At 40.3% G+C, this 25,294-nt stretch overlaps 1 protein-coding gene across 2 annotated transcripts in view; it reads left to right on the top strand.

Annotated features, from left to right (window-relative positions):
- LOC137497038 (UDP-glycosyltransferase UGT5-like) overlaps window positions 1-24,419 on the top strand; it is a 67,908-nt gene extending 43,489 nt beyond the window's left edge. For both annotated transcript variants that reach the window (XM_068225560.1, XM_068225561.1), the window contains 2 exons: window positions 7,021-7,240; window positions 23,944-24,419. In XM_068225560.1, coding sequence (XP_068081661.1) covers window positions 7,021-7,240; window positions 23,944-24,241 — 518 coding nt within the window. In that variant the 3' untranslated portion in view covers window positions 24,242-24,419. The remainder of the gene's footprint in view (window positions 1-7,020; window positions 7,241-23,943) is intronic.
- The last annotated feature ends 875 nt before the right edge of the window (window positions 24,420-25,294 follow it).

The following is a 25,294-nucleotide window of genomic DNA, read 5'->3' as shown; positions in this document are numbered from 1 at the left end:
GTTTTCCCGCCTCTGTGGTGTACTAAGTTGTTGTTCCTACGTACTTAGTGTGTTTAGCTGCCACCCCCGGAGGCCCGGGTACGATTCCCGATTCTGCCACGAAATTTGAAAAGTGGTACGACAGCTGGGACGGGTGCACTCAGCCTCGAGAGGTTAACTGAGTAGAAGGGAGGTTCGATTGCCACCTCACCGGGCGAGTTGGCCGTGCGGTTCGGGGCGCGCAGGTGTGAGTTTGCATCCGGAAGATAGTGGGTTCGAGTCCCACTGTCGACAGCCCTGAAGATGGTTTTCCGTGGTTTCCCATTTTCACACCAGGCAAATGCTTTGTTCGTCTGACATTAACCTACCAGCACACACAAGTTGAGTCCGCCAAACACTAGCGTCTGTGCCTCAAAAACAACACTTGCGACACGCTTTGCGTTTCTTGTAATCAAAAGATGAAGGCGGTGAAAAGTCATCGTTTGCTGGTAGAAGCATTTGGTGAACACGCTCCATCGATTAGAACATGAGACATAGTTTCGACAATTTAAACGTGGTGCTTTCTATTTGAAAGACCAGATCGGTGTTGTGTATTATGACCTCTTGAAGCCCGGAGAAACCGTTAATACACAACGCTATTGCCAACAAATGATTAATAATAATAATAATAATAATAATAATAATAATAATAATAATAATAATAATAATAATAATAATTTCGTGTGGCTATTTCTAGCCGAGTGCAGCCCTTGTAAGGCAGACCCTCCGATGAGAGTGGGCGGCATCTGCCATCTGTAGGTAACTGCGTGTTATTGTGGTGGAGGATAGTGTTATGTGTGGTGTGTGAGTTGCAGGGATGTTGGGGACAGCACAAACACCCAGGCCCCGAGCCATTGGAATTAACCAATGAAGGTTAAAATCCCAGACCCGGCCGGGAATCGAACCCGGGATCCTCTGGAGCGAAGGCCAGTACGCTGACCGTTCAGCCAACGAGTCGGGCAAATGATTAATGTGAATCACGCATTGATCGAAAGACGACCGGAATGGGCCAGAAGACATGGCAAAGTGATTTTGTTACACGACAATGCGCCGTCTCACACAGCAAAACCAGTGAAGGGCGGTTCTTTTGCTATTTACTTTACGTCGCACCGACACAGATATGTCTTATGGCGACGATGGGACGGGAAAGGCCTAGGAAGTGGAAGAAAGCGGCCGTGGCCTTAATTAAGGTACAGCCCCGGCATTTGCCTGGTGTGAAAATGGGAAACCACGGAAAAACATCTTCAGGGCTGGCGACAGTGGGGCTCGAACCCAAGATCTCCCGATTACTGGATACAGGCCGCACTTAAGCGACTGCAGCTATCGAGCTCGGTAAGGGCGGTTCTAGGACATTTCGTACCACCGGACACTTCGTACCACTAGACCGGTTGATTACCGGCGAAGTCAGCTAATAACTTTAAAATATTTAGGCGGGGACATTCCGTACCACTTGAAGAAGAAGGAAGTATTGAGAAGCAAAAACAATATCCTAATTGTTGTATTCTTTTATATATCCATTGTCCACTAGTGGCGCAGAAGCCTCCGCACGGTGCGGTGGGACCACTACTGATGTTAATCGTGCTCCGGGCGCAACTAGAGATGGCAAACGAATATCGATATATCGGAAATATCGATATTTTGCGATTGAAATATCGATATATCGACATCGATATTTTGAGGTCCGATATATTGTCGATATCGATATTTTATGCCCAATATATCGATATTTCTGTCTAATTTAATACTTTTGACTACGATTTGATTATTTTTCAGACAATTTCAATATTTGTATGCTACAGTTACGAAATTTGAATTTTTATTTCTTAATTCACTTCGGTAAATAGAGTGATAATATCACAACACATTCATCATGCATACCTTGTATGCATAGCTTTACACGTTAGCTAGGCTATACTTGAGCATTATAGCTACCCCTGTCCGAGCAGAGAGACTGTTTTCAAAGGCCAGTAACACCATCAGGGAAAAGAGAAGCCGATTAAATGGCAAAGTGTTATCCGAGCTGTTTTTTTCTAAATGCCTTACCTAAGAGGTATTGGAAATAGACCTAAGATCATTATCGTGTAAGTTATTACCGGTTGCTCGTTACTAGACACCTTGCATATACTGTTTTTCTAGGTATCATAACATCTTTCGGCTGTAAATAATTTTATAATGTGTCATTGTAGTGAAAAAGTCAAGTTACTTGGTCAATGTTTGAAGCTTGTTTTCTGATCTGTGTCAGGACTTAACCTAATGAATCCTTAATCATTGTGTTACAGTAAATGTAAAACTAGACTTACAATAATGGATAATAGCACTAATATTTTAAAAACGAATATATAGGCGATATATCGATATTTTGAAGACCGATATTTCAATGATATCGATATTTTAATACCGATGTATCGAAAAACCAATGTATCAATATTTTGAAAAGTTTTGCCATCACTAGGCGCAACTGATCTGATTGGCACACGTGTTAATTCTTATCTCGCATTTGTCATTCGCGGGAACTAGGCTACTTCCACTTTTCAGTAGTTTCCTCTTTCCGCGTGACATTTAAGCCCATATTAGCCAGTTCATCAGAATGTTTTATTTTTACTTACTTGATACTGAAATAATGCAGCGGTTAATAAATATTCATAATAATAGTAATATTATCCATCCTTATGCTCGTCAGGTACATTGCGCCCAAACACGATGTACATTTCTATTGTATTGTTTTGTTCAGGATTTATACTTTTAAAAAATCGACTTTATTATGATACTATTTACATACAAATAAGTGATAAGTATAGTTTAAAGGGCAATTATTAAAACAATATAGAAGTTTGCTTCTGCAAATGTTGTAAATTACTTTTGTGTCTGCTTTCTAAAGTGTGTCTACCAGGCTAATTACGCCCGCTGGCGTCGAAGTGGAATTCCAATTTGACATCAAGTGATACGGATTGTCCTGGCGTAAATATTTGGAAATTACGGGAAAACCGTTCGCAGGTGGATAATGACCTAGGTGGTACGAATGTCCTCAAAAATTAAATGGTACGGAATGTTCGTGGTACGAAATGTCCGGACACCGTGAAAGGCACCTTGAAATCACTTGGATGGGATATCCTTCCGCACCCGCCGTACTGCCCCGACCTGACGCCATCTGACTTACCACCTCTTCGCATCAGCTCGCAGAGCAGCACTTCAGCAATTTCGAGGAAGTTGTGAAAGTGTCTCGATGAATGGTTTGGCACAAAAGACAAGTAGTTTTTCTGGCAAGGTATTCATAACTTACCTGAAAGATGGGCGGTGTGTAAAAGCCGAGGGTCAATAGTTTGAATAAACAAAAAATGCATTTCCCTTGAAAATTACGTGTTTTCTCTACCATAAAACCCGGGAAAAACCTATGCATACACCTGGTATTACTTGATGTTGTGTTTTCTTTTAGCACTGACCCATTGGCTATCATCACTAGGTGGGACTAAACATGATATCTTGGAATTTTCGAAATGATCTTATTCCATCATTTTTATTTAACTTAATGACTTTTAGTGTTTCAACTAATTTGTCATTTACTTTGCAAATAAATTAATTGGTTCTTAGAATTGAATCGCTAATTGCAGAAACCACCTAAGCGCACTTTTTCAAACTGTTGGGAAAATTAATAAAACTGTGTGGGAGTATAAGTTGAACTCTGATCTCCTTCAAAAAAATTTAAATTAAACTTTAATGTGCTAGAAAAGTGTAGTAAACAAGAAATAAGTTTTAAAACATTTTAAATGCTATAAACAATTTTTTAAAAGCATTGCACTTAGGTTGTTTCTGAAATAAACAACTTTTCCTGTTAGTTTTTGTAGCAATTATCAAAAACACAGCTAATTGATTAATCTATCCAAGTTTTAAGATGAAAGGTTACGTAAATTTCATACAAAATTTAACAGACATCAGTTAATGAACCACAAAATACAAATTAAAACAGTAAAACACTTTCTGGCTTTATTCAGCCTCTGGCATATCCTCAGCAGGTTCTCTCTCGGTTGTTGGCCACTGAATGATGCTGTCATAAAAGTCTTCATAACCAACGGTGTAGTCCATTAATTTTTTCAAGTCTTCTACTTTCTTTTTGTTGATTGAAACCTAAAGTCAAAAATTGCGTAGTGCAGAACCCATTAAAAGTTTATAAAGTTATTATAGACTACAAAATGTTTTTACTTGCTCAATAATTTTATATCCCTTTAATAATACTATTGTAATCAACTTACCTTTTCCAAAGGATAAGCCTTCTCGAAAGGTAGCTCAGGTGGGCTGTCAGTTTTCAGTTGTGCGAAAGTAGATGAAAATTCTACAATAAACGCCTTTGTCACAACTTGTCCTGAAGTATCTGTATAGTACAGAAACTGTTTGTAACTAGAAACCTTGAATGGCTTCTTACGTTCTCTTGGTACTTCCCTGCCTGATGTTTCATTAGAGTTTGTTATTCCTGTACGATATAGGCCACCAATGTTTAAAACTTAAGACATCGTCCGAGGTAAGATGATCAACGGTAAAACGTCCTGACACACTTGCCTTGCTCAGGATACTCATCTAAAGTATAAATTCTAACCACCTTCCTCAAGAGCCGTTTAATACTTCCAAAATCCCTGTCACAAGGCAAAAAAGAGTGGCCACGCACAGGGAAGTTATGCGTAATCGTCTCAAACTGACCTCTGTCACAGAGATTCAATAAGAAACGCACAACTGTGTGATTCTGTGTGAGTCACAAAACAGGTAATCCTAACAGGGCCACCAACCGTCATGAGTGGAGGAATGAATTTACCGCAGAAAGAACCTAAGCGACGGCGCTTAGGTTCTTTCTGAAATAAATACATTATTTACACAGCTGCCTAACAGCATTTCTTGTATGGAATATGGGTTGATTCTGCTAAAAACAACGTATTTATCTCCGAATAGTACAATCCCGTCAAAAACTCAATTTTGATAAAAGTGTCACTTAGGTGGTTTCTGAAATAAACGATTCAATTCTCATCGCTTAGCCTCTACTTCTTAAGGAGGAAGTACAACTTTGCCTTTCCTGAAAACACGCCCTACAGGGGCACTTGAATGTATATCTGTGTTCATTTTTAAGAAAGTCTTTGAAAGTACCGGAGAGGTAAGACGAAAAAATCGTCTTGAACCGGTGAAGCTACTGGTTCTGAAAAAGTTTTCTTCATCACCATTTCTTTCCCCCCCATTTCTGCTTCCGTTCGATGTATATCAAGTACTAGTATGTAACGATTACAATATTATTCCAAGGAGTAAATTACAAGCAAAAATTATGTGTTGTAGAAATTAACGATTAGGAGTACAAATTATTACAGTCCTAATATTAAAAGAAGAACGCCCGTTATCAGGCCTGGAGAGTACATTAATTCAATTTCGTATACCGCAGACTCTTGAAGCAGAAGGGCATTTTACCTATAAATTAATTACTACCTTCAGTGCCCTCTTTGTTAGGGGAGTACACACAACAGGATCGGAAGATCCATAATAAACTGGAGCAGAAGGCCCATACTACGCGGCCATGAAAAAAAATGAGAAAAAGAAAGGATACACTCGAAAGGCCGAGAATAAAATGAAACGAGAGAAAAACCAAGCACTCCAAAGGGTCCGTTTACTGCCTGCCTGGATGGAAACGTGGGCGGACCCACTACGATCGCCGTGGAGACGAGCCTCTTGTCTACTTGGAGTTGCCAGACCTTTCACTTCTCATCACCGGCACTACAGTAGCCTCTCCCTCCCGCGCTAGCTGACAGAACACTTCTTTTAATATTAAGACTATAATCGTTACAAGTAATCCGATTACTTTTACTGAATTACTTCCCAATTCTGAGTACCACTGGTCGTAACTGGGAGTTCACTGCATTAGGTTTACTTGTTCTTTCAATTAAATTACGCCTATTGCTCTAATATGACTACAACGAACCTGCTACGCAGGCGTAGCAGGGGGAGAGGTGATACTCCCACGTGGCGCGTCCTAGGTGGCGGATAGGGGGGTCCTAACCGGCTTGCCGGCGGACTTGAGGGAAATAAAATACCTCTCGCGGACCAAACACACTACCCCCTGCGGGTGGGGGACGCACATGTAGAATACAGCCGCGGTATCCCCTGCCTGTCGTACGAGGCGACTACAAGGGGCGACCAAGGGATGATTGAATTAGAGCCATGAAACTACTCTTGATTCGTACCATCATGCGGGGAAAACCATGGGTTGCATGTATTTGCGAGTCATATCACTTAATTGGTACGAAATAGGTTTGTGATTAGTTGCAGTAAAAAGCCTGGCCTGGTGGTTTCCAGTACCAGTGCGTCGTACCCATGTGTGCAACACCGCGGGTCTGGGCGTAGCCTGTGAGTTGTACCGCTATATGAGCGGCACCGTGGGTCAGCGTTGCCTGTGATTGGTACCCACTATGTGAGGAACACCACGGGAATACCGGCGCCCGTGACTAGTACACCTAGGTGAGGAACCTTACCGGCTTGCGTTGGCTATGAGTGGCGCCATTGTGTGCAAAACACCATAGGTCTGCGTTACCTGTACTAAGTACAATACTTGTGAGTAGTACCATCTTGTGTGGAACACCGTGAGTCTTCGCTACTTTTGATTAGTACCCCCAACATGACAAATACCATGGTTCTACTTTACTCGCGACATGTACCATTCTGTGGGGCCTTAGTCGTGGATTTTGCACCCCTGTATACATCAAGCATCATTGTGCTTTATAAATGGTCCCTTGGTCAGTAATACTATTATTCATGACCTTTTCTTGTGTCTGATCCACTTTTTTTTTTTTTTTGTAGGGTTCATATCCATCCATTCATTCTTCATGACATTTTTTATTTTATTTTGTTCAGTGGATTAACTTGAACGTTTGGTTATTTCATTTCATACCATTAGGGGCCGATGACCTCAATGTTAGGCCCCTTTAAACAACAAGCATCATCATCATCATCATCATCTAATATGATTACGTTTTACAGCTCATCCAAACATCAAACTTTTCATAACTCACGGTGGACTGTTGAGTACCCTCGAGACAATATACCATGGAGTACCCATTGTGGGAATTCCCATATTTGGAGACCAGCACATGAACATGGTTCGAGCTGAGACCGCAGGCTATGGCATACTAGTGGAGTATGGAAACCTGACTTCAGAGTCACTGTACTGGGCTGTGACAGAAGTTTTACAACAAACAAGGTAAGATAAAACATTGCACAGTTGCTAAATTCTTCGCAGGTACATTTTTAAAAGAAACTATTGCATCTATAGATATAATGTTTATTGTGAGTTCGCAGAGGAGAAGGGGCGTGAGGGGTGAATGGTTGGAAAAAGCATAGACCAGAGTTGAATTATTGCTGAACAAAGTTTTAGAAAGAAATGCCTTCTTTCTTTTCCTGAGTAAGAAAACCCTAAGACACTAACCACACTTGAATTACAAAAAGTAAATTACAAAGAGCTGAAGAGCTTGAAAGTTACAAACAAGGAGCTCGTACGCTCAGAAGGTTTCTACAGCAGATGAGCACGAAAGCTCGAAAACATTACAGTTTTTAGGGGACGAGAACTCCCATTTCAAAAGATATAGTCAAAGTATTCGTACCCTGCAAATCTCTTACATTTCATATTTTCAGAAGGAGGCTTGCCTGTATATGATTTAATAAGTATAGTCAAGATCAAATTGTTTCAAAGAAGCCGTAGCTTTACAATAACTTGACATCAGACGGGTCTTCGAACCCTAGAGTCCGGATTACAACTGTCCTTTTTCAAACGACAGTTATCGGGCCAGTAAAGTACATCAATTACCGCAGAATCTTGAAGCAGAAGGGGCATTCTACCCACAAAATTAATTACTACCTTCGGTACCCACTTTGTTAGGGGAGCTACACATAAAAGGATCGGAAGATCCATAATAAACAGGGGCAGAAGGCCCATACTACACGGCCATGAAAAAAGGAGAAGAAATAAAGAAAGGACACACTCGAAAGGCCGAGAACAAAATGAGACCGGAAGCAGAAACAAAGAACCCCAAAGTTTAAGTTAAAACGTGCAATACCTAACTGGGCATATGGCCCACTGAAACAGCGTCAAAGCCATGCTAGAAGGAGACTAAGTGTGGAAAATTTAAAGACCGTAAATATGATAATAAATTTAGATGGTTAGAAAAACTTGGTCACCAAAAACGAAGTGAGCCGAAAACGAAGAGGAGAAGAAACGAAAGCAGGAATATGGCAACACCGTGCAATGGCACGTGCAGTGCTCATCCTTCCAGCCCTAGCTGTCAAAACGCTTCTTCTAATATTATGGGTATAGTGCTCGGCAATTCCAAGTGAATCCCCGCAAGAAATGCGAACTTCGAATGACTCCCTTCTACCCTTCTGTTTCTAGTCATTAGTTATCTTGTCTAATTTGTCATGAGACTTTCGAAGTGAAGACTGTCCAATGTTGCCGAACAGAGAGCGCCGGTCAGTGCTCGCCTAGACTCGACGTTAGCCCCTGACGGGACGTACTCGGGCTCCACCTCGATACCACGGCCGAACCCTTACGGAACACGCCGAAGATTTCCGAACGGCGCACTGGCGTTGAGTTGACAATGCAAAAGAACGAACTGTAGGAGATCTGCTGAACGAACGAACGAACTATAGTAATGTTTATGAGGTACACTACGAATACATACGAAGAGAACCGGGCAGTGACGATTTCGTGTTTAAAGCAGGAAAGTGTATTTATTGTACGAGTGGTTTGAGAAGAAAATTACGTGCGTATATTTTCGAATATCTACTTGTGCATAGTGTTCGTTACTGTACCTGTGGGATTAGTGTATTTCGTTTGGTGTGCCCAGCTATAGTGTCTATTTAGTTACGTGCCGCGTGTTTATTTAGTTTTTCTTCAGTTTAGGTAGGCCTACTTACATAGCGTTATAATGAGCAACGTTAAGAAATACTCGTGTTCTGAATGTGGTAAAAGCTATGAGTATAATAAAAAATTTTGGAAACATGTTTCTAAGGCCCATCCAGAGAAACTAGATGAAATTGCGCCTTGTTTAAAGGGCGAGATATCTCTTCCGCACCAGTGTAAATTTTGTGATAAACAGTTCACGCACAGTTATAATTTAAAACGGCACGAGCGTCAGTGCCACACAAACTTAATTGGAGGACCTGAGACAGAGGATAAAAAATGTCCTTCTTTCTCAAGCTTCCTAGAGTGGAAACAGCACATTGAAAGCAAAACATGTTCACAGTATGTAAAGAAAAGGGGTTCTTACACTGCAACAGATAACACAAAGAGACATTACTATGTGTGTCATCGATCAGGCTTTTTTGTGTCTGAAAGTAAAGGCATCAGGCACTTGAAGCTTCAGGGAAGCAACAAAGTTGATGAGATCTGTCCAGCAAGTATTCGACTAATTGAACACGAAAATGGAATGTGTGAAGTAAAATATGTTCCCACTCACAGAGGTCATCAAAATGATCTAAGCCATCTTGCCCTCACAGATGTAGAGAAGAAAACATTAGCAACAGATATTGCCAACCAGATTCCCTTTCAAGCTATTCTGGACAAAATTCGCGAATCTGTGACAGACTCAAAGCTTGAAAGAATTCATTTAATCACAAAACAGGATTTGTATAATATTGAGCGTAGTTTTAACTTGAGCTCTAAATCTGTCAGACATCAGGAGGATGGTACAAGTGTTGAGGCCTGGGTCAATGAAGTTAATTCAGGTGACAGGCCCTTGTGTATTATTCTATAAACATCAGGGGACCACCAGTGAAAAGCATCCAAACCTCAGAAGTGATGACTTTATTTTAATTATTATGAACAGTGCTCAGAGTGAAATATTAAAGAAATATGGTAGTGACTGTATATGCACTGATGGAACACATGGGCTTAATAGCTACGGGTTTGAGTTAATAACGCTTTTAGTTCTGGATGACTTGAGAGAGACTTTCCTTGTGCCTTTTTGATTTCCAATAGAAGTGACCAGAAAATATTGTCTCTATTTTTCACCTACATTAAGAATGAGGTTGGTTGTGTATCCCCAAAGGTCTTCATGTCCGATTTGGCAGAAGCCTTCTACAATGCTTGGAATGCAGTCATGGGACCTGCAACCATGAGATTATTTTGCTCATGGCATGTTGACAGAGCATGGAGAAAGAATATTCAGACCAAAGTAAATGGGAAGGAAAAACAAGGAAATGTTTATAAAATTCTGTGAACAATAATGCAACAATATTTAGATTTTTGTGAATTAAATAGGGGTGGTCTTGCACACCTAGTAGCTATGTCAGTGAGTGTATGGCATCATGAAACATTTGATTTAAAGTGGCTATGAACATTGTGCTTTGAGTGTTTCAGATCAAAAGCAGTTGTTATTTCAGTTAGGAATGAGTAGTTTGGATTGTTGTGATATGATGATGATGCTTGTTTAAAGGGCCCTAACATCTAGGTCATCAGCCCCAAATGTTGTGATATCAGTGTTAGATGAGATATGTGTTTGTGGCCTGTTGTAAAGAAAAGGGTTTAGAATGTTTTGAAATATATAGTCAGTATGTAGGTAAATAATACACAGAATTAAGCAATCACTGTTTTCAGGATTTTAATGCAAAATGTAGGAAGTTATGAGCATCACTGTAAAATTCTTGTTTGTAACATTGATAATTAATCCTATATGGACTACACACACACAAAAAGAAAAGAAAGAAAAAAAGGAACATGTGATACAGATTTGAGGTCCTTTATTTAATCATGAATAAACGCATTTAGGCATATACAAACTACTATTTATTTCTTCCTGAATTGAAATCCTCAGAAGTATTGTTCTGAAGGATCACTAGACGTTATGATGGAGGTGGTGCATAACTTGGTGGGTGTAATTATTTTTAACTTACTTGCTTTATAGTTGACCTTTCATAGGGCAGAAGATTGCAAGTTGGAAAAGAGGTAAAGCTTTTTTGTGAGATCTACTTAATATTACATTTGAAAATTTAATGTGATTGGACCTTTTACAATAGACTCGTGGGCTGTACCACTGTCCGTTAAGAGCAAGAGATTATCTTCAGGGTGCAGGAGTACAGTACTGTACCATCTTCCCCTACCAAAGTCTTTCTCATCGAAATCAACTGCAATATATCCTATTATGAATACCTAAATATTTTAGAATAGGTATTCTAGTTAAGAAAAGTATAAGTGATGTTTACATTTGTTGAAAGAATCATACAAGGAACAGTATCAAAGTCATGATGGAGGAAATTCAGGAGACAGAACACTTTAAGTCACTTAATAAACAACAGCAGTCATACTTGGCAGAGGAAGGAAAAACTTATCAGCAGCTCACTGTCGGACCTGTGTCTGGAAGTGAGTGAATAATCTGTACAAAACTCAAGGCTGCCCCTCAGTATTGATATACTAATTTTTTCTAAAATAAAACAAAAAGAAACACATTGCATATCTTCTTCACAAAACAATCTTTACATCACCTCTTACAGCAGTCTGTCATTTGCCCTTAATTTCTAATTTTTATCAGAATACTACCATAATACAATAAAAAAGTACTATAATCTGAATATTAGATCAATAACTAAAAAGGTTTACTATGAACCATTAAATTGCTTTTTTTCTGGAAAATGTTTGTTATAAGATAAGACATCCATCTAAGTTCTTCTGCATGCATTCTACTTCTTTATATACAAGCTTTCTCTTGTTTTAAAGTTATCATTCCATGAAATTCATTCCCTGAGCAACCTTTATATTGCCAAGACCATTTATTACACAGCTTTCTTTAACTTCAATTTTACTTCTTCAAAAAGCTTGTCACTAGTTGCCATTTCTTCACTTTTATTTCTTAAGTTTCTTGAAATCTTCAAATTCTTCAATATTTAAGTTGCATTTCTTATTTACTTTTCCAATTTTGATGCACTTTTCTTCCTCTCCATCAAGTTCATTTGGTGCTCATTCTGTCCTTTCTGGATGAGCAGTGTAGCAAGAGTGAGCAGATCTTGTCACTGTCAGTTGCTTCGTTGTGACCAGATCAATTGTGGTTTGTTTTACTGCAGTAATTTTTAAAAGCATCCTGAATATTTGTTCTTGTATTTAATATTCCTGGTGACATGGGCGATGCTTTGTCATTGATCAAATCTTGGCTCTTCTGAGAGAAAGCTCTCTACATCTGCACTCCTACAGGATAGAGTGAAACATATCTTAATTGTATTTCTTACTTCAGGATATTTCCTTTTCCCACATGGAAGTTTTAGATTGATATGAGGTTTCTGGTTCTTTTAACTTACAGATTTTTAATTTGCCTTAACTTTCTCAAACTTAAATTTCTTCCATTCATCTTGAAGGATAATACTATCCATGGAGGAAGACTGTAAGATTGACTTAATTGGAGACGGCGCGAACAAATTCGTTATCTTGGAATTACCTTCAGGGATACTCCAGTGTTCGACGAGACTGCTGTAATGAAAAACCTTCACAATAAGCTCCAAATTCTAACATCATCGCCACTGCTTAAGGAAGACCAAAAACTCATAGTACTGAATTCCTCAATCTGTCCCACCCTGATGTACCCTTTCCTGACATGCAGTTTCAAGAAAATCGCACAGAAATTCTTATCCGATAGCAATAAAATGATTATAAGTGCAACAAAGGAGATATTGCAGTTACCGACGGATACTCCAGATGGCATGCTGTACACCGAAATGAAATACAAAGGACTCGCTCTTTTTAAAACCTCGTGGGAAGTTTACCTTTAATGTATTAATGCCTGTAACATCTTGCTTAAGACTAAACACCCACTCCGCGTCGCTTCAAGGGATTTTCATGCAGAGAGTCAGGAATGTGTAGAATGCCTAAAACTAACAAACGCTGATATCCAGAAAATAAGCGCCTAGAACGGCTTGTACGATACTAAGAAGATCCGGCAAGAGCTACGAGAACGGGAATTCACCTCCTGGTGTTCACTCCCGCAAAAAGGACTCTGAGTACAACTGTACAAAGAGTACACACCAGCAAACTCTTGGGTGCAAGATCATACCGGACTGTATTGTAACGAGTGGAGAGAGGCTATAAAGATGACTGCTAATGTTTGTTCGGTGCCAGGCAGGTCCCTGGACAACAACCTCTGTTGGCATTGCCACAGAGAGAAAGAAACTCTTGGTTATGTCCTGGGATTCTGCACACGCAGGGAGCTCCTAATAAACATGCGGCACCACCAGATCAGATCCCTCATTGCCGAAGAACTCAGAAAGAAGGGATTCAATGTATATGAGGAGATACACGGACTGGCCATAAACAGTAGTTCGCGGAGAATTGACATCATAGCCTTTAAAGACAGCAGCTCTCAAGGATTCATATTAGATCCAACTGTCAGATTCGAGCATCATAGCGGTCAGCCAGAGGAGGTTAATCTTGAAAAGATTAACAAATACAAATCCACTATCCCTTACTACAAATCTAAATACCACCTTCAGGAAATAGAAATACAGTAATGGTCGCGTTCGCGGTACTGTACCTCATCATTTCGTCGCCATATGGAAGCGCTTCGAACTTCCAATGAAGCTCATCCCTGAAATTGCGACCCTCGTCCTCAGAGGCTCCATCAAAATCCTGAGACACCACCTCTACAGCTACAGCTCTGGAATGCCACACTAATTATACTGTACCTTTACAATTTAGAGTTTTCTTCAATTAATAGTTCTGTACAGAAATTTGATATGTTTTACCTTGTCCATAGTGGCAGATTGTAAATACAGGACGTTGTTCCTAAATAAATGGAAATGGAAATATTATTATTGTGAAGAATATAAGTCGATATATCAATGGGAAGAACCTTTGCAACCTTCACCATATCTACACAGCAGTGATGTGAATTTTTCTCCTTAGGTTGTAAAAACAGGTATGTATTAGAAAATATGCAGAAGTAGATTCCTCCCCCCTCCCCCACAAGATGTTTGCAACTGGTGATATAGTGTTCCTGTACACTTTTCAGAAGAAAAAAGGGCTTCTTTTTCTGGCAAGTCTTTCACAAAGTGCATAACTGAAATATCTCCTCCTTAATCCATGCTGTTTTCAGCCTTCATAATACATCAGTTTTGCAAACCTACAAATGATATAGTAGCCAAGATTCTTCAGCTCATCATACAGAAACTTGAATAAACATTCTCTCTTTTTTGGAAAGTCTCAGAGTAATCTAAACACCAAGCTTGATACTTGCTGTCGCTTAAGTGCGGCCGGTATTCAGGAGATATTGGGTTCGAACCCCACTGTCGGCAGCCCTGAAGATGGTTTTCCGTGGTTTCCCATTTTCATACCAGGCAAACACTGGGGCTGTACCTTAATTAAGGCCACAGCCGCTTCCTTCCCATTCCTAATCCTCTCCCCTCCCATCATCGCTGTAAGACCTATCTATGTCGGTGCAGCGAAAAGGAACTTGTAAAAAAAAAAAAAAAAAAATCAAACAAAGCTGCACTAGGCATAAAACTCAATTCACCCTTGTATGTTACATTTTTAAAAAGGAAAGTATCGATTAATTTGTAGTTTTCCAGTTGATGTTACGGATCCACAAACTGTACTGGTATGTTTGTGGTAACACTCACAAAATATTTTTGAAGAGCGAGACTTAGTTCTGTCTGTTAGAACATGGTAGAAATTATTCACTTCTCATGATGCTGTATGCATTTTTTATAATTTTTGAGTCAATAGTTATCAAAGTTCAAAAGCAAAATAATTTTCAGAAAATTTCAGCACTTATACTTCCCACTGAATATGGCTGTTGGCAATCCCAGCGAAAACTTACCTTATTTAAAGTCCACCATTAATGGTACCACATTCAATGAAAAATATGTGGCTTAATTAATGGGAAGTTTGTGTATGTACAGGAGAGTACAGTCTACACTGGAGGTGTGCTCAATGGGTTTGCTTAAATTATCAGCAGCAGCAAAAACTGTTGTGGCATCTTTAGTGCCTCTTTATTTATTTCACTTTTTTTTGTATCTGTCTCTTGGCACAGGCTAGAGCAAAGTGCAGCTTCTACTGAAGTCCCAATCTCATCCATGGCTGTGACAATATGGAAGCTGCTGGGGTATGGGTTGTGCTGAGTAATGACATTTGGAGCACAACTAGTGTTTGAGTATTATGAAAGGTGTTGCTCATAGGATCAGTCGTGCTACAGTAGCACCTTCTGGTCCAGTGAGGAAAGCAATGGCAAACTATCTCACTCCTCATCTTGCCTAGTATGCCTCATTTGGACTCTGCCATTATTTTTTGCAATTTCCATATAACTGCATAACCTTTGGTGGTCCTAATTGAGGATCCAACCAGCCTCTGGGCTGATGACCTAACAGACAGAAGCAAACTTTATCCCTTACTCCTGTAAATATCACAGGTAAGGACCTAACATCCTACGCAAGTGAAGCCTGTTGTAACATGAGGGCTTAAAATTTGTGTGATAATAGCAGACAATAACAGAGTGAACCATGTAATGTTTAAGGACTTGTCAATATCTGCAAGTTATGAGTGTCATCTCTCAAACAATTTCAAAACTTTCATTTTTGACAGTGTGTATATTTTAAAAATTATCATAATCAGCTGAGCTTAATCAAACAGACTCTGCAAAAAGCTTTAATGTTTCCATCATTTTATTACCATGACAAATTAACAGCTGCCAAGTTCTCAGATATCAGAAGCGTGTACCCAAAGAAAGTGGTTGTTTGCTGAGAATGGCTCCCAAACTAAACTTCAGAATAGTTTTTCCCCATAGGTACTCTTGAACAACAACTCTTGTGCAGTTAATAACTTCTATGAAACTACATATCCTGTGATCAAACAAGGGTGTAGAAAGGAGTAAAGAATTGCACATTTTCTGCAAACTATTTCTCGGTAATGGAAAATAATGAATATTTAAAAAAGTTATTGCATTTCCCTCTGGGAAAAATCAAATGGGCATAAATACTTTTCAATAAAATGTGTGATGCTATGTTGTCTAGCAACCATGCAGACTGTGATCTGAAGTATTGATGGAGAATGGACCATGACATTAAGATCCATGGTTCGTGCAGCTCTCAAGGTAATGTCGCCAGCTAACATAATGTCACACATTTTGTTACATAACAGTATTACATTACACAAATGTTTGAATAACCCTCAACTGTTAAGTCCAAATGTGTGGTTTATGGTGAGTTGCTGTAGACATATCCTAGTGTGTGAACCATGGGCAACGGCTGAGTGGCAAAGTTAATCGTCTTCAGAGTTGGGATACTCATTGCTATGGAACTGGGGTGGACATTTTCGACATGTTCCAAGCTAGGACCCTCCTGTTGTTCTGGCAGTTAGAACTATACAATCAACCGGTGGTCTCTACCCTATAGGAGAGATTCTCACTGTGATTATGTGTAAGTAAGGCAGCATCCTGCTTCACAGAATGTACCAAGCTCAGAATATTTTAAACAAGCCTTGAACCTATGGGAGTAACTCAGTCCCACTTCTATTTGACAGGGGAGGGACCCCTTTTAAACTTACGTACTTAGTTATATCCTTTTACTCTTTTGGAGAGCATAGGGCTTTGACAATGAAGCGCCAAAGTATCCTATTTTGAGCTAGGGTTTTCAGTTCTCCAAAGGTCTTCCCTTCTTGTTTTGCCTCCTCCATCACACTGTGTCTCCATGACTTTCTGGGTCTACCTCTCTTCCGTTATCCTTGGGGTTCCAAAACAGAGCCTTTCTCTCCACTGCATCCTGCTGCTTCTGCAGTGTGTGACCGATCCATTTCAATTTCCTCCGCTTTATTTGTATGCCAATGGGCTCTTCTGTTTGTTTCCAGAGATCTTCCTTTGAAAATACTTTTGGCCAAAAATGCCTTAATTCTCCTTTAGCATCTATTTATAAATACATGTAGTTAATGAGTGATCTCTGAGGTACGGTAACTTTCCCGGTTTCACAACCATGTAACAGTACTGTTTTTACATTTGTTCGAAAAATGCGAAGTTTGGTTTTCATTGAGATTTCTCTGGCCCTCCATATCGGATAGAGTTGTATGAATGCCACATTTGCTTTGTGGATTCTCATTTTGACATCAGCAGCTGCTCCTCCATCCTGAGTAACCATACTGCCAAGATATGTAAACTCTTCACGTTGATATTCATTGCTTTTGTTTTCTGGGTATTTACCTTGGAAACTACTTGGCAAATAAAATGGAATTCAATGCGGATCCATCAATATCAATGAGGCTTATGCAAGAAAGAAAGTAGAACTGGCAGAGGTAAGTGGAGATAATGAGGAAGAGATAGATTAGAAAATGTTCTTAACAGGTGTTAAAATGGGAAGGACTGTTAATCAGGAGTTCTATTGCACACAACATAATTTTGGTTAGGCTCGTAAATGAGGAGATGACTTGGGTAGATTTAGCCATTGGAGGAATTAGGATGAGAACTGTCTGCGTGAACCGTGGCAGCTAATCACACTAACCACTACACCACAGAGGTGGTCGATTCAATACTATATCATACAATAAAACTTTCACCAAAGGAACAATATTACGCATTGAGTACAATTAAATAAAGTACGGTGTGATTATACAATTAAAATCATTTAGTATTTGACTACACACTAAGAAACTAACAGCTACTAAAGAGACTGCCAGACTGAAGAATGCACGCAGTAAGCGGGTGAACCATACCTCAGTGCCCATGACCTTGGCAAAAAATATACCCTTGCTACCCTTCCTCATAGCACATGCAGTGTCCACTACTTGCTGTGGCGGTATACAAATCGGTTATCCGGGACGAACGACATTCTGTGCGTATTTCCTCTAAACATTTTGTTAATAATTAAATAAGATGAGGGAAAAATTAGCCGATAAGACAACAGGGCTTGTACAAATTGCTTTGTTTAAAAATAATTTCTATAATTCCTAGTTTCAGCTGGCTAAAATGGAATAAAAATGTAATCTTTTATCCACAAAGTGAGGGGGCAACTGCCCCCTTCCCCCACAATCGCCGCTACTGCCCTGTATAAAAAGGACGACGGGAAGAAATGCAGAAATTATAGGGGCATCACTCAACTTTCTAAATCAAACTTTTGGAGATCATTTGAAAATGAATTAGGAATATAGTTGAACCGTTATTGGAGGAGGAGCAACGCAGGTTCAGGAACAACTGAAGCACTACAAACCTGATATTTGCCATCAGAATGATAACGGAGAAGCACTGGGAATAGGCTATGTTAAGAACTTAGTGATAGTTTTTATGGACATCGAGAAGGCCTACGACAGTGTTCCTAGAGAGATAATCTGGGAATACCTAGAAGGTATAGGTCTGCCAGACATCCTGATTGATAAAGTAAAGATGCTCTATCAAAAGTGCTTAAGCTGTGTCCAAATATTGGATGGAAGATCAGATTGGTTTGAAACCAAAAGAGAAGTCCAGCAGGGAAGTGCCTTGTCACCACTCCTGTTCATCATTGACATGGATTGGACCATAAAATCCAACAAAGAACATTGCAAAGAGCCTAACACTCTAATATTTGCAGATGATGTTCTGATCTGGGGAGAAAATGAAGCAGACGTACAGGAGAACCTAAATCCCTGGAATAGCAATTTAAAGAATATGGACTAAAAATCAATAAAACAAAAGCTCTTTAAATGACTATCAACAGTAAAGGCACAGATTCAAACAATTTCCTGGAGGGAAGTCTATTGCAGTCTGGTTCTAACTTCAAATAGGCTACCTTGGAAGAATCACTTCAAAAGATAACCCATTAAATTAAGAAATACTTAACAGGACTCAGAAATCTTCTCAATTTCATTTTCAAGTGAGAAACCTACTCTGGGATGATAAAATACCCCAGAAAGCAAAACTGACCATGTTTCATACCTACTTCATTCCATTTCTCACATATGGACTTGAAACATGTACCCTGCATAACAAGGCAAATAATAAAATCCAGTCAACAGAAATGAAATTCACCAGAACAATGAACCAAAAGACCAGGAAGGACAAGATTAGAAATGAAGCAAATAGAAAGGAGGCTGGCATCAAAATGCTTGTTACCAAGCTTTTAGGAAGAGGCAGGCTACAATGGTTTGGACATGTTATGACGATGGACAGAACGGGAACAGCAAGGAATTATTTTGACAGAGAAGTGAAAGGGGGAGGCCAAGGAATTGATGGATAGAGACAGTGAAATCTGAGGTCAGCAAGAGGAATGCCAAGTGGGAAGATATAGAGGAACAGAAACTAAACTGTAACAGGATGAAGTAGCAAGCGCTTGTACTCCACACCTGGGAAACTGGAACTTGAAGATGATGTATGGATGTAAGGCATTTATAAAATTTACTTTGCACAGGAATCCTCTGGAAGTAAATTTCAGTTATGCAAATGACACCTCACTTTTCTTTCAATTTCTGATCATGGCTTAACAGTTGCAGAACTCTTAAGTTGAGCCCTGGCACACTAATGACTGACACTTTCAGCAGTACTACCATGTACCAGCAGGGAAGCTACAAACCAACAATCTTGAGAACAGATTTAGCTGTTACCTGCAGCTTTCAGGAAGGTAATTATCATATATCAGTCACACAGTTCATGGAGTGTGATAAAAAAAATCATACCATAGTACATCATGCTCGAAAATTTCATGTGATTTGACCTTTTTTTACAACAGAAACAGGAGTGTACCACTGACCCTTTAGGATGAGAGATTATCTTTAGTGCTGTCGCCCAGGTGGCAGATTATACTTTAACTAGAAATACTGTTATAAGTCTCAATTAATACAGTATATGGTATTGATAACAGTAGCCAAGAGATTAATTATAATATAAGGTAGTGGAACTGAGGCTGTACTTGTATTTCGGTATTGCTGATCTTGAAGGATAGCCTATATCCATTACGGTAGTGGTTAGCGAATTTGCTTGAATCTTATTATCTCATGCTTGGCAGAAAAAAAAAGAATACCCTTCAATATCAGCTCACTGTCAGTTCTGCCTACGGAATTACATAACCTCTTCTATAACCTAGAGGTACTGAGTTTGATGGGATTATATTCAACCTTCTCATTGTCACTTTCTTCTGACTTTCTGATATAGATTCAAGCAAATTCACCAACCACTAATGGATATACCCATCAAGATCAGCAATACTGGAATAAAAGTACAGCCTTAGTTTCAGTACCTTGTACTATAATTAATTATCTTTTGGCTAATTTTATCAATCCAGTAGGTCTATACTGTATTAGTTGAGACTTAAAAGTGAAAGTATAATCTGCCACCTGGGCAACAGCACGTAATGTAATGCAGATCACTGATTATTAGTGCAATTCTTATTGATTAATGAAACTGTATATCGGTATCTAAGGTAAAATAGGGCATTCATTCCAATATATAATTTGAGGTTATAATACTCGATGCAATATTGAACTGAAATATACAATATAGACGTCAAATATAATATTAAAAAATACACAATTTTTTAAAATACATTTATTTATATAAAGCCTGTACATTTTAAAAGACTGTGCTTGCTTTAAACGGGTTGTAGATCACATGTACCACTCGGAGATATAACAACAAACAGTAAAAATCATTGAACTCCAGAGACCGAATTGAGCTCCAGAGACGGAAAACACTATCCAATATCTTCTCACAAGATATTCTCAACACACGAGTCACATTTATATGCACATATGCTAATACTCTGAGCATAAAATAATAGAAGTAGCGCTGACCATGTGAAGCTGCAGTAGGTGAAAATAAACATACAGCAATGGTCTTCAGAATAGTTCAGTTCAGAGATCAGTTAGTGATTTGAACTACTCGATTCATGATGGCGGCGTACGCCATTCGGAGAGCTTCGGCTTGCTCCGTAAGGCTTCGGTAAAGCTTCAGAGTGGAGCCGTAGTACGTCCCGTCAGGGGCTAACGTCGAGTCTCGCCTAGCTCTCACGGGAGACGTTTCCGTAAAGGCAGCCCTGAAGTGCTCTACCTCCGTGCTTTCTCTGTTTCTGCGCACGGCTTGGCAACACCGAGGCGTGTGCTGGCGGGAACCAGGCATAAATAGCCGGTACTGTATGCTGATTGTTGCATTGTACTGAGCGTGATATATTTGCTGACTTTTTGTTGGAAAATTATATTTTATCCTATCGGATGAATATTATTAACTCTGTACGTTAAGTAATGGGTAGTTGTTCCTTGTGAAGGAAGAGAGATAGCAGCAGCACATTCGGTATCTACTGTCCCGTACTCGCTCTGCTCTCTCTCTCTCTCTCTCTCTCTCTCTCCCTCTCTCTCTATCTCCGTCTGATTGTCACACCAGCTAAGGGAACTAACGCTTCTACAGCTTGGCTACGAGAGACTACTATAGTTTTGAGATTGAGGATTGAATCCTTCCTGGTATTCGCCGAGTTGACAGTGCAATTATTATTATTATTATTATTATTATTATTATTATTATTATTATTATTATTATTATTATTATTATTATTATTATTATTACCGTTGTTGTGGTTTACAAGACGTGTAAGAAGATGCTGGGGTGAATGGGTTGACAAAGAAAAGATCAAAGCATAATTTAAAACACTAAAAACACTAAATTCTTTCCTTTTCCTAATTTTAAAATTTTATAGTTAATCTGAATAAGCAACAACAAATAACTGTCCAAGAACTCGTCTGTTCATATAACAAGGTTGGACCATAAACCCAAAAATCAGGTACAATACTTAGGGAAAATTATCGGCACAATAATTTACTGTACCAAGCTCGATAGCTGCAGTCGCTTAAGTGAGGCCAGTATCCAGTATTCGGGAGATAGTAGGTTCGAACCCCACTGTCGGCAGCCCTGAAAATGGTTTTCCGTGGTTTCCCATTTTCACACCAGGCAAATGCTGGGGCTGTAGCTTAATTAAGGCCACGGCCGTTTCCTTCCCATTCCTAGCCCTTCCCTGTCCCATCGTCGCCATAAGACCTATCTGTGTCGGTGCGACGTAAAGCAAATAGAAAAAAAATAGTATTTACTGTCATTTCAGCTCGGCAGTCTATTACACACTCGTCTATAAATAATAACAATTTAGCAGGGGCAATGAGTGCCCATTATCAATGGCCTAGAACAGGGCCTCTCAGGGTGCATGCGCGTGGTGCATGCACTGTGCACGGTGCAAAAGACGACTTGGCTTGGTTGACCAGAATGCAGACCCCCCCACTCCTCGATTTGGAGCAATAGCGCTTACTCTCTCTTTCCTCACGCCTGTCTCGCTCGCTCCGCCTGTCTCCCTCTGCCCCACTTGCGCCGTAGCGCTCCATATCCGGGCTGACTTGAGCCGAGTATAGGCGAGTTGAGCCGAGCTTAGCCGAGTAGCCCAGAGACGAAGCGTTGATCCGAGCCATGGCGAGCGGCAGCGATGCACAGTGCACGGAGCTCTTGCGCCTCTATCTGCACGCGTGAAATTTTGGGCGTTTGAGAGGCCCTGGTCTAGAAGAACGAAAGAAAAGGTTTAAGAGAATCGGATATGAACAAAATGCTAGGAGGTGAAACACTTGCACTCCTTTTGAAAGACACTAAAAATCCTACATGGGGATTGTGGCCCGAAGTTGCGGAGGCTAAACCTACACTACAGAGGGGTGACTAGATGCGAAATATTAAGTACCAAAATAGTTTTGAAGAATTTAAAGTTTTAGAAAATCATAGTCACTCCATACCAAGTTGAATGTTAGTTAATAGAGGGAGAACACACTTTATTCCCTAAGTTACATATTTCCCGGCAGGGATTTGAACAAAGTCTTCAGACTTGCCTGAAATGTACATTTAAAAGGTGATATTAAACTTTAGAATTTTTATTAAGAAAGGAGTTTGAAACCTTCCCCTCAAGTTGTCTGTCTGGAGCTACCACATATTAAAAGATGTCTGCCGTTACCTTGAGCTGTTGGGCTGCCTCTGCCCCCTACTATGCCGTACACACACTTAGTCCGGAGCGTTGAAGATGACAATACGGCCCTAAAGCGCCCAGCTTTTGTAGCAACTCAGAGAGGAAAGTTCCAGAACTCTCTCGACCTAGGCACAATGCCTGTACACACCCCCAATTTCAACCGGCTGGAAAAATATACACAAACATTTTTGATTGGTTAATGACTTAAGGAAGAAGGAAGCTGTAGTAGTGCTGACAACCGCAGCATAAAAAAACAATTTACAAACACTTAAGATTTACCAACTTTGATAATAAAAAATTCCCTTAAAAATCAATGGTCCGTCCTCCCACCAGACGGGGCACATGAGCCGATAGTAGAAACATCTAAAGATTAAAAGTCCAATTATCTTCAGATACGTAGTTGAGGGTTCCCAACACAGATGGCCTTCTAGAAGGCGCGCAGTTCAAATGGACAGAGAAGGTGTACCTTCGGTACAGTTATTGTTATTATTATTATTTTATTATTATCATGGTGGTGGTGGAGGTGATTATTGTTTTAAGATGAAGTGCAAGTGGGCAATCATCCTCTATTAACACTAATCAGAGGGGTAAAGTGGAAGGAGTCCGACACTCCAAAAAATGAAGGTATCGGCCAAAGAAAGATAAGAGCCACGAAGGGCGTGGAAATGAAGGAACCGCTGTGCCTCGATACCTAGTACCGTCGGGGTCGGAAAAGGACAAGAGTTGATCAAGGAAGTTCGGATAGGATAGACGAAAGTGTGGAGTTTGGCACAAGTAAATTGAAACAATGTCAGGACTCATCTAAGGGCCCCGTGGTCACCAACTCACTCTCCTAAGTTAAATCCCATGGGGCCCATTTTATTCGCCTCTTACGACGGCGAGGGGAATCCGTGGGTGTTATTCTACCGCCTTCACCCACAGGGAAACATCATCATCTACTTTTCATTGTGTTACCATATATTATGATACTTCAGCGTGAAAATGTGTTTATTTTTCCAGGTATCGAGATAATGCCAGGAGACTCTCTAAGATCTACAGAGACCAGCCAGAGTCTCCGATGGAAAGAGCTATCTACTGGGTGGAATATATCCACAGACACAGAGGTGCTCCACATCTGCGTTCGGCTGCTCTTGACCTCGCTTGGTACCAGTACTTCCTCCTAGACGTCATGGCTGTGATACTCGCTGTTGTGATATCTGTTGTGTTATTTATGTACGTGCTTATTAAGACAGTAATACGGATGTTAAGAAGTATATCGGCAACAAAGGCGCGGTACCCAAAGCAGAAAATTAACTAACCAGAGTGTTGTCCTCGTCGTCATCACCAACATAACTTTCAAGAAAGAAATGACCTGAAAAGTTATGAGCCGATAGCAGATCTGTCCGATCTGATGTCTATGTCGTTGGTTTCCGACTCTTGTAGGACAAAGTTTCAATAATTTTGCGTTTCTTACGAATAAAACTCTGTCTGTTTTATTACTCTAATTTATTTCAGGATGACCCAATAAATGTACAACACATATACTGTATACAACCACATATTTCTAATCAACCATGAACTTACTACTTGCTGTTTATTTATAAGACTCTCTTCCTTATGGCACAGTAGGCGGCCCAGCCCATTTCTGTAGCCTGGGGACGGCTAATCCTTACTTGCACTTCCCTAAGTCCAGTCAGCTCATTCATCAGCTGTGTGTAGACCGCTGGATTTGAACACAGGTCTATGGGCTACACCACACACGATGACTATTCCTTCGTTCGACTCCAGAGACAGCCCAGTAATTCACACAGTAGCATACAGTGAACGACTAAACAGCAACAGTACTCAACAGCAGGACGATACTCACAACAGCGAACATTAACACAGGTCTAGTTACCCTCACACTCACGATAGCGGCTTCCCTTGGTGACTCACGGCGATCCTCAGTTCACTGAAATGCACAAACACACAATACTCTTAGGTAGTACACAGTCTTCCGTTCCGCACACCGCCTCCAGTCCAGCCACTCTCTGGATATTCCGATACCAACTCGTTCAGACCTCGGTGGGACACCAGCGACAGGCAACACCTCTGTCGCCCTCAGCCCATCTACGGAACCCCAACACACTGAGTCTCATACTGACCCCGAGTCCAGCACCAACTCTGACTCCACCACAGAACCCAACACTGACTCACTGTCCGCTGCTAGCCTCCCATTTTATAGCTCGCGTGATGTGAACCGGAATATTCGCGAGGTTGCTAGAAGCGGATCATTCTTGTTGAATCCCGAAGAAACTCACAGGTCAGTCAGCCGATGAGAACAGTACACGGAAATACCAGCCATACCCTCCAGGCCGGCTGACTCACTAGC

Source organism: Anabrus simplex, chromosome 1 (assembly GCF_040414725.1).
Source record: "Anabrus simplex isolate iqAnaSimp1 chromosome 1, ASM4041472v1, whole genome shotgun sequence".
In the NCBI taxonomy this organism is placed as follows: Eukaryota; Metazoa; Arthropoda; class Insecta; order Orthoptera; family Tettigoniidae; genus Anabrus; species Anabrus simplex.
Note: the sequence above shows the minus strand (reverse complement) of the source record. Positions and strands in the feature narration are given on the sequence as shown.